Here is a 13,611-nt window from a genome sequence, read left to right as displayed (position 1 = left end):
CGAACTTGTGGGTGCCCAACAGGGGCTGCTTGGGAGTTCAGATGTCAGGGCAGGTGTCTGTACTGTCCCCTCCTCCACAGACCTCCCTCCCTGCTTCCTGAAAGCAGGGAGGAAGGGAGGGGGGCTTGCCTCCTGGAAGGGGGATTTTGATCAGAGCGCAGAACCTGCAATACCTACTGAACTGTGGCTCCAGCACCTTTGGAGTTGTCACCCAAGACCCGGAACAGAACCCTGCTGGAAATGTGTGCAAAATGGGTGGAGTAGAACTCGGACTGGTTTCTCCTCCTCTTGGCTTTAGTCTTCAGAGTGGCCGATAAAAGCAGAATCGAAACCTAAGTATTCCTTCCTCCTCTCTGTCCCCTGGGGGCGGGAAGAGAGGAATAAACGCCACATCTCATTAAGCTTTTACAAGGCTGGCAGAGTGGGCCCACATCGGAGGCAGGCAGGGGGCTGGAGAGGTTGCAGGAAGCACTCCCCAGATCTCTCAGGGAAGATCTGTCCCAGAACTTGGAGGCCTGCTCTGCAGGAAATGAAATAAGGGGTTAACAACAGATGTGGGGGTAACAGCCACTTTTATTAAAATGAAATCAGAAGGACAACAGGGACGGGAAGTTGGGTAGATGTGGGGACAAGAGAGAGACCGTGGCAGAGACAAGAGTGCAGATCTATAAGAATTGCCTGGAAGAGTCAGCTCTAAGGTGCGAGAGTCCTGAGGGTGAAGGAGAAAAGGGAAAGACTGCTTTTTGTACCGTATGAAGCTGAAATAATGAGATCTTAAACATGAGTGGAATCTTATTGCCCCTGACCCAAGGTGACTTTATATACAAGGTATAAAAGATCGGCATGAATATCAGTTTAAATAGGGGAAATGAGAACTCTTTCTCGGAGCTCAAAAAGATGAAAAGAATTAAAACCATGACTGAGGATGCACAGTGATCCCGAGTGTAGGGGTGGGAGGGAGAGAGAATAAATACCGTAGTGACCCACATATAAAACACACCATAGACAAGGGAGTGAGATTTGAGGTTAATGGAGGGGCTTCCTGCCTATGTCGCCACAGAGGACAACGGTGCCACAATGCCACGTGGGCATTAACCACACTGCCTGGGTGTGAGGCATCACCGTGGCAGAGCGGTCTGGGCTCCAACAGGGCAGAACATGCACTGCTGAGGACGTGGGAGTGGGATAGGGAGCCTGGCCCTGGCTTTGGTGTCTGCAGAGAGAAAGAAGGTGGAGAGAAATCAGGCCGCCAGGGCAGTGCTTGTAATACTGGGGTGACCACGGGAAAGCAGCAGCAGACACAAGAGCAATAGCCTTCCCAGGCCAAAGGGCAGGCCCTGGGTTCATACCCTACCAGCTGGCTGGAAAACCATGGGGTTTTGGGCCTTAAAGGCCACATGGCCATACTCCGAGGCAAGGCTCACTTTAGCCAATTAGAGACCCTGCCTGTGGCCAGAGAGACAGACTCCTTCTAGCTGGGGAAGAGGTGAGACTCCTTGAGCCTTGCCCAGTCCTGAGCTCTGGGTGTCTGCAGGGAAGCGGAGAAGTGAGTTAGTCTTAAGAAGAGCATCCAGCGAGGTAAGAAGGGCCTAGGTAGCACCCATTGCCTGTCACTTCCGTAAGAATTTCTTGTTGAGGAGGAAGATGAGAAGGTTGACATTGACCTTGGCCTTGTTGAAGAGTTTCATGACAGCCACACCCTCGTACTGGAGCTGCAGGAGGTCCTAGAAAGGAGGGAAGGGACAGGGAGGGGAGTCTGAGGGTTCCTCACTGCAGCCCAGCCAGCCTATAAAACGCTAACATCTTGGAGGCTTTCACGGTCATCCATGGCACTGGCCACTGAAGTGGGGCACTGAAACCCCACTTCACAGATGAGGAAACCAAGGCCAAGAGAGAGGTACAGTGACTGGACCAAATGTCAATTCAGGCAGAACCAGGGCTTGAAATCAGTTTTCTCATTCGAAAGGCAAAACAGCAGAGCAAAAAGATTTGGATTTAAAATCACTGCTTCACTGAATACTGGCGTATGACTTAGGCTGGCTTCTTAACCTGTTAGCCTCAAAGCCTGTAAAATAGGGATAATGCCTCAGAGCAGTGGAGAGGATTAAATGAGGCAACGTGTAAAGTCCCTGACATGCGATGGGGCTTCAAATATTAATCCTGCTCCCAACCTCACCAGCCCACTCCACTCTCCTGGTGCTTGGCAGTGGGGCTTGCGTCAGGGCACAGGGACAGAGGGGCTTGGGCTGCACAGACCCTCACCGTTCTCTTCAGGAACAGCTGACACTGACTGGGTAAGGAACAGAGCTGATGTCATTGGAGGCCTTGGGAAGCTAGCCCAGCCTCCCTTCTTCCCGCTAGCACCTAAAGCCCAGCAGGTGTCTTGAGGGCTTGCGGGAGTGTCCCCTCACCTGATAATGAAGCTGAAATCGCTCCATGTCCACTCCCAGGAACTTGGCATTTACTTCGAACTTTCCCGCCTCATCTCCAGGGGTGATGTCAAAGATCACATTTCTGAAGCTATCAGGAACAGGATTCAAAATGGGGACCCACTGCCTCTGTCAGGGCCTCAGCCCCACTCTGCCACCCACTGCTCTCATCCTGGGCAGTGGTGTGTGTCACCCAGAGCCCAGACTTTCCCTCTGTCACTCCTGGGGGCACAGCCCTCTGTCTTCTCCCAGTTTTACTTCTGCTCACCTCCCACATCTCTTTTATCTGCCCGGCCCTAATCAGCTGTTCTCTTCTCCAGGAAGCTTTCCCGGCCTCCTCTGCCTCGGGGTGTGAACTGTGGGAGCATGCCCACTGCCCTTAACTTTCTGACTGCAGATGTCCTGTCTTGCCATCATTCTGACAGCTCCTTCAGGCAGGGACCATGCTTCTCCTTCCCTCCCACCGGCTGCACAGCCCAGAGCTCCACCCCCAGGTTAACGCACAGGAAGGGTCTGACATTCTGCCCTCCAGAGACACATACTGAGAGATGGGAAGATCTTCAATTTCCACCAGGACACCCTTCTCCAGGAGCTGGGCAGCAGTGTAATGCAGAGATGGCTGCTTCCTCCCTTTGCCAGAACTCCTGATTAAAACAAGGCCCCAGAGAATTCATGCAACAAACTCTGTAACACCAAAGACACTAGTTCTCTCTGTGGCTGGTAGGAAGGAAATTTGACCCCAAGGAAGACTTCTTGCTGGTAGAAGACACAGGAGGGGGGCTGCACTTGAGCCCAAGACTTTGTGAGCGAGCCCCAAAGACCGAGTCAGGAAGGGACCGTGCCGTGCTGGGGTGAGATGCCCCTTTCAAAGCTGGCAGGGAGTGGGGCAAAGGTTGACATGGACAGGGGTGAGAGGTCACAGGTCACCTTCAGAGTGCGGGAAGGCAGCACCTACTTGGAGCTGGGGGCCAAGTGGCCCAGGCAGGCCCGGATGTACTGGCTGTAGTAGTCGCCCTGCTCCTCATAGAAGGTGGTCTTAGTGCTCAGGCCCTGGAATGTGGCCTGAAGCTTCAGCAGCTCTGCCTTCCGCCGCTGCCGGTGCCTGCGCTGGTTGCGGATGTCCTGGGGTTGGGGGGACCAAGGGAGGGGTGAGTTGGCCCTTCCTGGCAGGAGAACCTCAGGGCCCGACTCAGGCCCAAGAACCACCCACTGTGAGGATCTTCAGCAAAAGCAGGAAGAGGAAGACGTCAAGGCTATTTTTCCTGGGAGGAGGACAATCTCAAGGGTTCCATCCCAAACCCTCAAAGGATGTTTTCGGAGCCTCTCCCCCACTGAGGAGGAACTGTTTCAAGGCTCCTTGTTTTTTAAGAAAAAGAGTTGCAAGAACACCCCCTTCCCTGACTAATTTGAAGAACTTTCCTTCAAAAAGGACCCTCTGGAGGTCTCTTGGCCTTCCCTTGGCTGGTGACAATTTTGGGTGGGCACTTACACAGGGAGAGGCCTGCTCTTGAGGTACCAACAGTATGCACGTGAGTTCACTTACACACACACTTACACACCCCACCCCAGATCCCAGGCCCAGGGCATTACCTTGGCCAGTTCGTCCACCAGCCCCTGGTAGCTGTCACTGGCACTGACCAACCCCAGGCTCTCGAGTCGGCGCAGGTTCCGCAAGACCCGCCGTTGCTTCTCGGCCAGCGGCAGGAGGGAGTGGGCCGTCAGCGAGCGGTGTCGTCGCAGGGGCGCTGGGGTCTGGGCCTCACAGGCCTGGCGTCGGCACATCAGCCGCTTGTGGGCCGCTTCCTGGGGGACAGAGATGCTGGAGGGATCTACCAGGCTCTACCATTCTGCCCCAAGCCAGGGTAGGCCGCAGGGGCACCAGCAACAAAGGGAAATGTGGGCACTTCAGGTATCATCAGGAGAGTGCCCCCAGAGCCCAGTTTCTGGGGGGCAGGGACGGGGGGTGGGGTGGCCCGTGAGGAACATCAAAGTAGAACATCATAGACATGGCAGGGCCTGATAGATCATCACAGGGGAGGGGTGGCCCAAGGGAGACCCAGCAGAAGCTACAGCATGAAGAATTCCAGACAGACATTGGCTGTAACTTCCCAACAGTGGAGCTTTGTGATGGCTCCAGGGTATTTGGGGGCATTTCCCTCCATGTGTCCTCTGTTTGGGGACATGTCTCTACTGGCCATCCCCACCTCTTCTCTGGGAAGCCCCTGGCTTAGTCTTCACTCCAGGTGGCCCAAGTTGCCTCTGGCCCCCACCCACTTACCACCTTCTCCTGCCTCCAGGCCTTCAAGTGGCCCACTCCCTCTGCTGAGTGCCCCCTTCGGTGCTCCTCAGGGTAGCTGCCCAGACTGCCTCTCGGCACCCCCCTCAGCGCCCCGGACACCTGGCACTGACATCAGGTGGTGGCGTCCCTGCAGAGCTCACTCTGTTTCAGTGGGGAGTAGGGAGAGAGGTGTAGTCCCAGGACTCTGCAGCCTGAGGCTCTCCAAGGCTAGGGCTGCTCTCCTCAGCCTGTAGGTCTCTGGGGCTCAAGGGCAGAGGCCTTGGCCCCCTAGAGCTCTCATTACTGGTGAGCACAGGTGGCAGACTGTGGGTGGGGTCCAGGGGAAGGAATCAGCAATGCCGGTGGGGTGAGGGAGGGGGTGAATGAGACAGTACCTGTGGGCTAGCCTGGCCACTCACCTGCTCTCTGGGTGCCGAGAGGGACAGGATGTCCTTGAGGGAGTCCCCAGGGTGGAACTGCATGATGTCAGCCAGCATCTGCTTGGTGCTGCAGGAGAAGGGGAGTGATGGGGGACAGGTGAGGGACAGGGGAAGGGTCTGGACATGGGGCTGGCCAGACAGCTGAGGAGAAGTGGACCCTGCCCCGAATCATGGCTGCCAGGGATGCTTGGGAAGTGAGGAGAGAGAGCGAGGATGGAGGAAGTGTTGTGAGGAGAATGCAACCCAAGAGGGAGACCCAGAAGGTGGGCTGATGGGCCTGATGATACAGACCTATCATAGTTCTGAACACACTGTGCTCTCTCACATCTCTGTGTCCTCTGCCCTCCCAGAAATTGTTTTGAGTCCTTGGGCTGAACTATGCACTTCATCCTCTGTGAGACCTTTCCCTACCCAGGTGTCCCTTCTCCTGAGCTCTCCTGAGCTAACATCTGTTGCCAATCTTCATTTTTTTGCTGAGGAAGATTTGCCCTGAGTAAACATCTGTGCCAATCTTCCTCTATTTTGTATGTGGGTCGCTGCCACAGCATGGCTACCAACAAGTCATGTAGGTCTGCACTCGGGAACTGAGCCGGGCCTCTGAGTTGGAGTGCGGTAAACTTAAGCACTAGGCCATGGGGCCGGCCCCTCCTTAGCTCTCAATGCACCTGACACCCACCTCTCTCTTGGTGGCTCTCTGGCTGTGTGTTCACCCCTAGCCCCACCCTGCTATAAGGCCTTTGATTGCAGGACCAAGCTGAACACCCAGCTCACTTGTTTGTGGGGTAAATGGATGAGCGGAGGGGGCTGCCTTGTTGGGAGAGAGACCGAGGTGGTGACTCAGCTCCTCTTCTGCCCATATGACCAGCGAAGCACTCTGGGGGTCCTTCCTCACTTTTGCAGAACTGGGGAAGCAAAGCTCATGCCCGTCTCCTGACTATCACTCTACAAGAACGGGGACTTAGAACATGAGCTCACCACCGACCAGCTGTGGGACTCTGGGTAAGTCATTCAACCTGAGTTTCTCTCCTCAACGGTAAAGCGGGGAAACCATCAGCTACCTCGTAGTTTGTTTCTAAGATTAAATGATAACATATAATATGCAATATGCAAATATCCTTTGTTGCCAATATCCTATCTGTTCCTTTGCCTTCAGCTACAACACAGCAAAAAGCTGAGGTTGCCAGAAGGAAAACAGCTGGGACTGCAGCAAGGGTAATGTCAGTTAGGCTTCAGGGGGAACTTTCTGAAGGATAAGAGACCCAGAAAGTAGGTGGAATGGCCACTTCAGAGTAGGGCCATTTTCCCAGCCTGGGCGGGGCTCAAGTCGGCAGGGGGCCGAGCCGCTCTCACCCACCTCAGAAGCAGGCTCCGGGCATCTGCGTCATCAGCATCTGTCTCTAGCCCTTCAAACTTGTTGGTGAGTGTCAGGGACATTTCCAACTTGCTCAGATCTGTGTTCCCATCTGCAGCTATGTTTTCCCCTGCGGTGAGGTGAGGAATGAGAGACAAGCATATACACACGCTCAGATGGGGTCATGGTAAATACGCTGCTCCACACGCCCCTCTTCTGGAAGCTTTCCCACACTGTCCCGTGGCACTACCCTGTGCCCTCAACCCTGAGCACTGAAGGGCTGTTACCCACAGGGCTTACCCTTGCATTACGGGGGATGTGCCTCCCCGACACCCTTGGCCCAGGTGCTCTGAGGGCAGGGTCTGTGCCTCCCTGAGCCTGGAACTCCTGGCTCTCAATTATCTGTCACCACCTTCATCCTGCCCTTCTAGCCCTGTAAGCCAGTTTCCTCCCATTGCATAGCTCCTGAAATCCCTCATCAGAGAAACCTTGTGAGACCCCAAACAGGCCCTAAGCCCTCCACATCTATCTCACATGATTTAGCTGGCCATTTATATGATGGTACTGGGTCCCTCTACTGTTTGTCCACTCTCTCCATATCAGTCTGTGTCCGTCTCAGGACCAGAGGGAGGGAGGGAGGGTGTGTAACTAGCTGCCTGGCACACATCCCAGACTAAACAAAACCTCAAGAGAGGGCATGCTCACATGTCCTTCTCACCTGCCTGTCCATCCTGCCCTACAGAGCCCCCAGCCCGCCCCAGCTGCTAAGGATGGCACGCACCGATGAGGTCAGGGATGGCAGGCAGCTCTCCAAGGTCCTCCAGGAGCTCATGCAGGGGGTCGTGGTGGTCGGGGGCGATCCAGTCCTGGTGCTCCAGCAACAGCTGCAGGATGGAGGGAGAAAATGAGATGCAGGGTCCAGGCCGGGCCTTCCTTCAAAGGCCAGCCCACCACCCCATCAGAGACTTCCACAGCCCTGCCCTCCTACCCAGCGCCCTCTAGGTTGCGGCCCCTTACCCTGTGTGTATTGACAAGCTCCCCCACGGTGATGTACACCATGGGTTTGGCCACAGCCACCATGTCCGAGTATTCGTCCACTGAGAAACGCTCTTCTGGCTCTGGCACCTGGCATGCTCGGCAGATGAACCTCCTATCTCCAGAGGGAGGGCATGTGAGGGGTGGGGCCGGCCAGCACCCCCACACATATTCTGTTCCCATCAGCCCAAGCCAACTCTGACTCTCCGGTCTAGGCTCCTGCCCCTCTGTCCAGGCCTACCTCTCTCCCAGTGTCCCCTCAAGCCAACTTCCATCAATAGTCCTCTTTTCTCTCCACTGGAGATCCCTCTAACAATCTATCCTCTAGCTTGCTAACTATACTCTTCACCTCTATGCCTCTCTTCCTCATGGATTCCAGAGAGGGGAAGTGGGACATGAAAGAGAATGAAGAGGGGAGAAAAGGGGAGGAATAGGATGCCAGGACCCAAGACCTGAACTTGAGGTGCGTCTCCTCCAGATAGTCATTCAAGACCCGCAGGTGCTGGCTCTCCCCAGAGAAGGCCTTGCCAGCTGCAGCATGCTGCAGGAGCTGAGCCACAGCCCCCAGGGCGTGGCGTTGGGGAGTGGCCAGGGCGCCGCCTGCTGCCATGGGCACAATGTCGAAGGCGTCTGGGGCCACTACAGCTGGGTTCAGGAAGCGGTAGTACAGGAGGTTCCCTACCACCTGAGGGCAGAGGAGACTGTCTCAGAAGCGGCCTGGGGTCCGCCTTGACAGCCCCAGCCCCTCTCCCAGCTCACTTGGCTGGAACGACCATCTGGGCCACCCCCGTCATTTTACAGAAAACAGACCCAGAGCTGGCAGGCAACTTGCTCAAGGTCACACAGCAAACTTGAGCAAGAGCTAGGACCAGAACCCAGAACTCCCGACAAGTCCAGGGTTGTCCACTCTGTTAGCTCAGGTCCCAGGTGCCTTCCCATCTGCCACCCTGCTGGTGAGCCAGGGTCAATTTACAGGGCGGGGAATAATATCCTTCTTGGATTTTCATAGCATAGGGTTTTCTGTCCTTTGGTCCCAGTCTGGGGGTTCACAGGCACCAGCAGGGTGAGCTTGGGAGGCTGAGAAGGGGAGACAAAACTTGCCTTATAGACCTCATTCTCCATAGCATCGGGGAACTTCTCTGCCAGAGTTGTCTTCAGGACCTTGGCCACATATCGCATCCCGTAGCTGGGGACAAAGCAACAGGTGCCCTCTGATTCTGCCCATCTCGACCAGAGTTCAGGGCCCGAGTGCCTGCCCATCCCTCCTTCCCCGGGCTCAGCCGACCAGAGCTGAGCTCAAGCACTAGCCCTGCACTATCCAGCAGCTCCCTGCTGCCTTTCTCCAAACATCGCTGGACCTTGTCCCTCCCTCCTGCCCTCATGTCAGTACCCAGGACCAGGGCCCTGTCATCCACTAAGCCCTCACACAGTCTCCAACCTGGCCCCCTTCAGTGTCCCCTGGGGGACATCCCAGATCCTAGTATCCATCCTGCCTTCCCCCACAGAGGCACCTTTAGCCTGTACCTTGGGTGTCTGACACTCATAGCCAGAACCCTGTCCCAGGACAGCCTGGGAGGATCTGAGGCAGCCAACCTTGTCTGTCATCACGGAGCACGTGTGCGGTGCCTGGTTGGGGCTAGAGGCAGGGCCCGAGGAGAACAGTGAGCTGGAGAAGAAGCCCTAGTCCTGACTCCACCACTAACAAGAGACATCAGCTGAGGCTGTTTCCTTCCCCTTGTAAGTTTGTTCCCTGGTCTGGAAAATGGGAATGATCATTCTTGCCCTCTCTATCTCATAGGGTTTTTCTGAGGATCAAGTGAAAATATGTCTGTGAAAGTAATTCATAACAGTAGAGTGCTATTCAAATGTGCTAGACTTCATTATTATTATTATTATTCCTATTATGGATGTGCCACCTACAAATTTAATTAAATTCATTTAAAAGCTATTTCCACCTCCTAGGGTACCAAAGACAGAATTTTACAGCTCATTGTGTACTTTCCTTTATTAGCCCTAGGACAATCTTTTCTTTTTTCTTTTTTTTTTTTTGTGAGGAAGATCGGCCCTGAGCTAACATCTGCCAATCCTCCTCTTTTTTTGCTGAGGAAGATCCATGCCCATCTTCCTCTACTTTATATGGGATGCTGCCACAGCATGGCTTGCCAAGCAGTGTGTCGGTGCATGCCCAGGATCCGAACCTGCGAACCCCGGGCTGCCGCAGTGGAGCGCATGCACTTAACCTCTTGCGCCACTGGGCCTGCCCCTCGGACAATCTTTTCTGAGTCCTAATTGTACACCCTTAATCCTGTTCTCCAGGTTTGGGGAGCAGGGGCATGAACTCTGTGGGCTCCCCTCTCCAGCACCCCCCCTTGCCAGCACTGAGACCAGGAAGGCTGGCTGGCTGAGTGATGATCTAGATGAGACCCACTTTGTCAACGTTTTCAGTCATTAGCTTTTTTATTATTTTATTTTATTATTTTAATTTTATTTATTTATTTTTGTGTGTGTGAGGAAGATCAGCCCTGAGCTAACATCCATGCCAATCCTCCTCTTTTTGCTGAGGAAGACTGGCCCTGGGCTAACATCCATGCCCATCTTCCTCTACTTTATATGGGACGCCGCCACAGCATGGCCTGACAAACGGTGCATCGGTGCACACCCGGGATCCGAACCCGGGCGCCAGCAGCAGAGCGCGTGCACTTAACTGCTATGCCATGGGGCCAGCCCCATTCAGTCATTTGCTTTTTAAAAAACACTTATTGACCAAATTTTAAGAAAGGAGAGAACTATAAAGTGCTTTACTGGTTTGAAGTATTTCTTATTTTTGACTTTGGACTGAAGAGTCCCATTTTTTCCCCATTTGCTCTCAGATAATATGTCCCCACACTCACGTGAAGTTCCCTTCTCTGGCTCCAGTGGTGTCCTGACAGGCCGCACACAGACCTGAATGCTGTATTCCAGCTCAAGTTTCTAGCAGGGGCTTCAAGCACTCTCCACCCACCTCCTGGAAGCCCTTGAGCACCCCGAGCCCCGTTTCTCTTCCTGCCTTCCTCCCGTCAGGACTGCTCTGCTCTCCCACTGTGGCCTGGCCCTCCTGAGACTCCGCACCCAGGCTGGAGTGGGCTTGCACATACGGAATCTGGTCCACAGATGAGATGATGGCCACCAGGAACTTATCAGTCATGGCAAGGAGGTTGCGGAGGGAGATGTCCAGTCGTCTCTGGACCTCAGGGTGGCTCAAGGCTTGCTCTGGGGTGACGTCATAGGGGAGGTGGCTGTGGGCAGAGAGAGACAAGGTATCAGCCAGAGTCCCCTCCCATCGCCTCCCATCCCCGGACCCTACCCCTTAAACTCTTCATCTAACAACAAGATCTCATACACACATGCTAAGGGTAGCCCAGCACGCTTAAGGGGATCAGGCCAGAAGAGGAAAAAGGACTCAAAGAGGACTGGAGCGATGTGGTGGAAGGTGAAGCAGAGTGGGAGTACCCAGAGAGAGGGGGAAGAGTATAGGAGGGAAACCTGGAGTCTGTAGAAAGACTAAGGGGAACTGGAGGAGACCAGGGCTGCCCTGCATCTAGTCTTTGGCAGTTGGGGCAACGGGAAAGACTGGGCCAGGGCCTTGTGGTCTTCCCACCTACAAGCCTGTGTGCCACCTAGAGAAGCCACAAGCACTGCCTGCTCTCCTCAGCAGCTCCATTTCCCTAGTACCTATGCACCTGAGTAACGCCTCCAATCTATAAGGCCAACCTATTTCTCTCACTATCTCATTTGCCTATTCATCTGTAAATCTGAATATTCATCTATACCCCTATCAATAACAAGTCCATGAGTCCATATCCCAACTCCCAGCAAAGCTGACGTATCATTTGCAAGCACTGACACAGCAATTAAACATATTTGCATATTCATCTGTGCTCATTCTATGTTAAGCACACCAGGTCCAGTGTCATTTACATCAGTTCCGTGTTAATTACCAGAGGAGGTCTAAAAGGCTACCTTATTTCATCCTAAAGGGCTGGTGTCATATTTGCATAAATCAGCATGCTCATTTATATGCCACCTTCAAAGCACACCAAAGCTTCCCCAGTGAGGCCCAAGACAAAGCAGATCAAAGACAGCTCTCCCTCTACCTGTCTGCTCACCTGCGCTGCCCTGTCTGGGCCTCAGTCTGGTTGATCCAGCTCTTGTAGATGTGGACAGGGTCTGTGTGGACACTGAGCATCTTGTCCTCCAGCACATCCTGGATAACCCTGCCCAGGATCTCCTGCAGGGCACTCTGTCCCCGCCCATTACGGTAGAATCTCACCACCAGCCTCACCACTGTTGGGTTGCCTGTCACCATGTCCTGGGGCTGCTCCACCTTTGACCTGTGGTTGAAGAGGTCATTGAAGCTGGTCTCTGTGTAGGACAAATAGCTGCTTTTCCTTTTTGTGATTTTGACTCTTCAAAGCCTGCTCTGGTCCCTCCTCTTAAGGAGTGTCCTGATATGTCTGTCTCACCCTTTGTACCAACATGTCAGCCCATGTCCTCAACTGTGCTGTCCTAGGAAATGTCTTATAGTCACCCCATGAGGCAGAGAAAAGAGGTTTTTTTGTGTGTGAGGAAGATTGCCCCTGAGCTAACACCTGTTGCCAATCTTCCACTTTTTGCTGAGGAAGGTTGGCTCTGAGCTAACATCTGTGCCCATCTTCCTCTATTTTTTTTGTATGTGGGACACTGCCACAGCATGGCTTGATGAGCAGTGTGTACGTCTGCACCCAGGATTCGAACCTGTGAAGCCTGGCCCACTGAAGTGGAGTGCGCAAACTTAACCACTATGCCACCAGGCTGGCCCCAGGAAAGAGGTTTTCTGATTCCATTTCTACCCACAGACCTCAACAAATTGTCACCTTGTGAAGGAGCCAACAGTGGCATCTCTTAACCCATTCTCTTCCCATTCCTTTGCATCTGAAAAACCTACTTGATTTCCTCCTGGAGCGCTGTCTTGAACAGTTGGAGCAGGAGATAGGCCTCGCGGTGGTTGGAGGCATAGTTGTACAGACTGAAAATCACTGATTCCATGAACTTGGTGGTTTTGTTCTGTGGCATCTGAAAGATGAGCTTGGCCAGGTAGATGGGTTGAGTCTGCAAGCAATAGGGAGACAGGAATGGCTGATAATGCACCTTGAGGACTAGTGACTAGGTAAAGAAAGGCTTTCCTGATGGGAACTTGGAATGGAGAAAGCACTGCCACACTTTCCTGGGGGTACTAGAAACATTCCAGACAAACAGGAGGAGGCAGTCTCTTTCTCTGGGGTCAAGGCATTAGGATTATGGGAAAGGACACCTCACACGGAGGCAAAGGCACAGACATGAAGGCCTCAAGGTCTCAGACCCTCAGGGGATGGTGGAGTCATCTCCTTCCAAAGTCCTCTGCTCACCTGGAGCAGGTAGAAGAGGTGCTGGTAAGCTTCTAGTTTCTGCCGTTTCTCTTTGCTCAGCGACTTTAATCCCTTCTGCTTGTCCAGAACCATCATATCTGACAACTGTTCCTTATTCTTCTTGGTCAGCTTCTTGCAGTGGGAGACCACCTCCTGCAGGGGCGGGGGAGCGGTGATACAACCAGCCCAGGCCAGCACACAGCACAGAACATATGGTCTAGAATCAGCACCTTGAAAAGCCAGGGCTTTCTGCTGTTCAAGGTATTCAAGGCAGAACCAAGAGAGATAAACGGTCTAAGGTGAGAAAGGGCCCCTCCTACTGCCCCGAGACTCCATCTGGCACCTCTTCTCTCGCAGGGTGAGTCCCCATAGAGCACTGGGTTTCCAGGCTGAGGCATTGTGTCTTGGTTTTGCTATTATTTCTTATTAGGCTGTGGTACAAATTGGAGGTGGAGATATCACCGTATCACTTCTACCCCGTCACTGCATTTTTGTATGGTCATTTACAGTTTAAGGAGCTTTCATATCTATCTCTACATTTGGCCTGCTAAGGTGGACAATCTCATTATTCCTACTTGACTAATGAGGAAACAGACTTAGAGGTTAAATGAGCAGCCCACAGTCCCATCACCAGGACTCAGCAGAGCCAGGCATC

General features: G+C 53.6%; 1 protein-coding gene across 5 annotated transcripts in view; it reads right to left on the bottom strand.

The window, feature by feature from the left end:
• Positions 1-555: 555 nt before the first annotated feature.
• Positions 556-13,611, bottom strand: part of IQGAP3 (IQ motif containing GTPase activating protein 3) — a 37,967-nt gene continuing 24,911 nt past the window's right edge. For all 5 annotated transcript variants that reach the window (XM_014791999.2, XM_004436220.2, XM_087441709.1 and 2 more), the window contains 15 exons: positions 12,957-13,109; positions 12,497-12,660; positions 11,679-11,903; positions 10,668-10,808; positions 8,635-8,719; positions 7,986-8,218; positions 7,516-7,648; positions 7,280-7,382; positions 6,502-6,628; positions 5,127-5,214; positions 4,020-4,232; positions 3,385-3,551; positions 2,972-3,073; positions 2,412-2,520; positions 556-1,724 (listed from right to left, as the gene is read on the bottom strand). In XM_014791999.2, the coding sequence (XP_014647485.2) occupies positions 1,611-1,724; positions 2,412-2,520; positions 2,972-3,073; positions 3,385-3,551; positions 4,020-4,232; positions 5,127-5,214; positions 6,502-6,628; positions 7,280-7,382; positions 7,516-7,648; positions 7,986-8,218; positions 8,635-8,719; positions 10,668-10,808; positions 11,679-11,903; positions 12,497-12,660; positions 12,957-13,109 (2,157 nt within the window). In that variant the 3' untranslated portion in view covers positions 556-1,610. The remainder of the gene's footprint in view (positions 1,725-2,411; positions 2,521-2,971; positions 3,074-3,384; positions 3,552-4,019; positions 4,233-5,126; positions 5,215-6,501; positions 6,629-7,279; positions 7,383-7,515; positions 7,649-7,985; positions 8,219-8,634; positions 8,720-10,667; positions 10,809-11,678; positions 11,904-12,496; positions 12,661-12,956; positions 13,110-13,611) is intronic.

Source organism: Ceratotherium simum, chromosome 2 (assembly GCF_057802395.1).
Source record: "Ceratotherium simum simum isolate JZ-2026a chromosome 2, ASM5780239v1, whole genome shotgun sequence".
NCBI classification, from domain to species: domain Eukaryota; kingdom Metazoa; phylum Chordata; class Mammalia; order Perissodactyla; family Rhinocerotidae; genus Ceratotherium; species Ceratotherium simum.
This window is presented reverse-complemented; position numbering and strand designations above follow the sequence as displayed.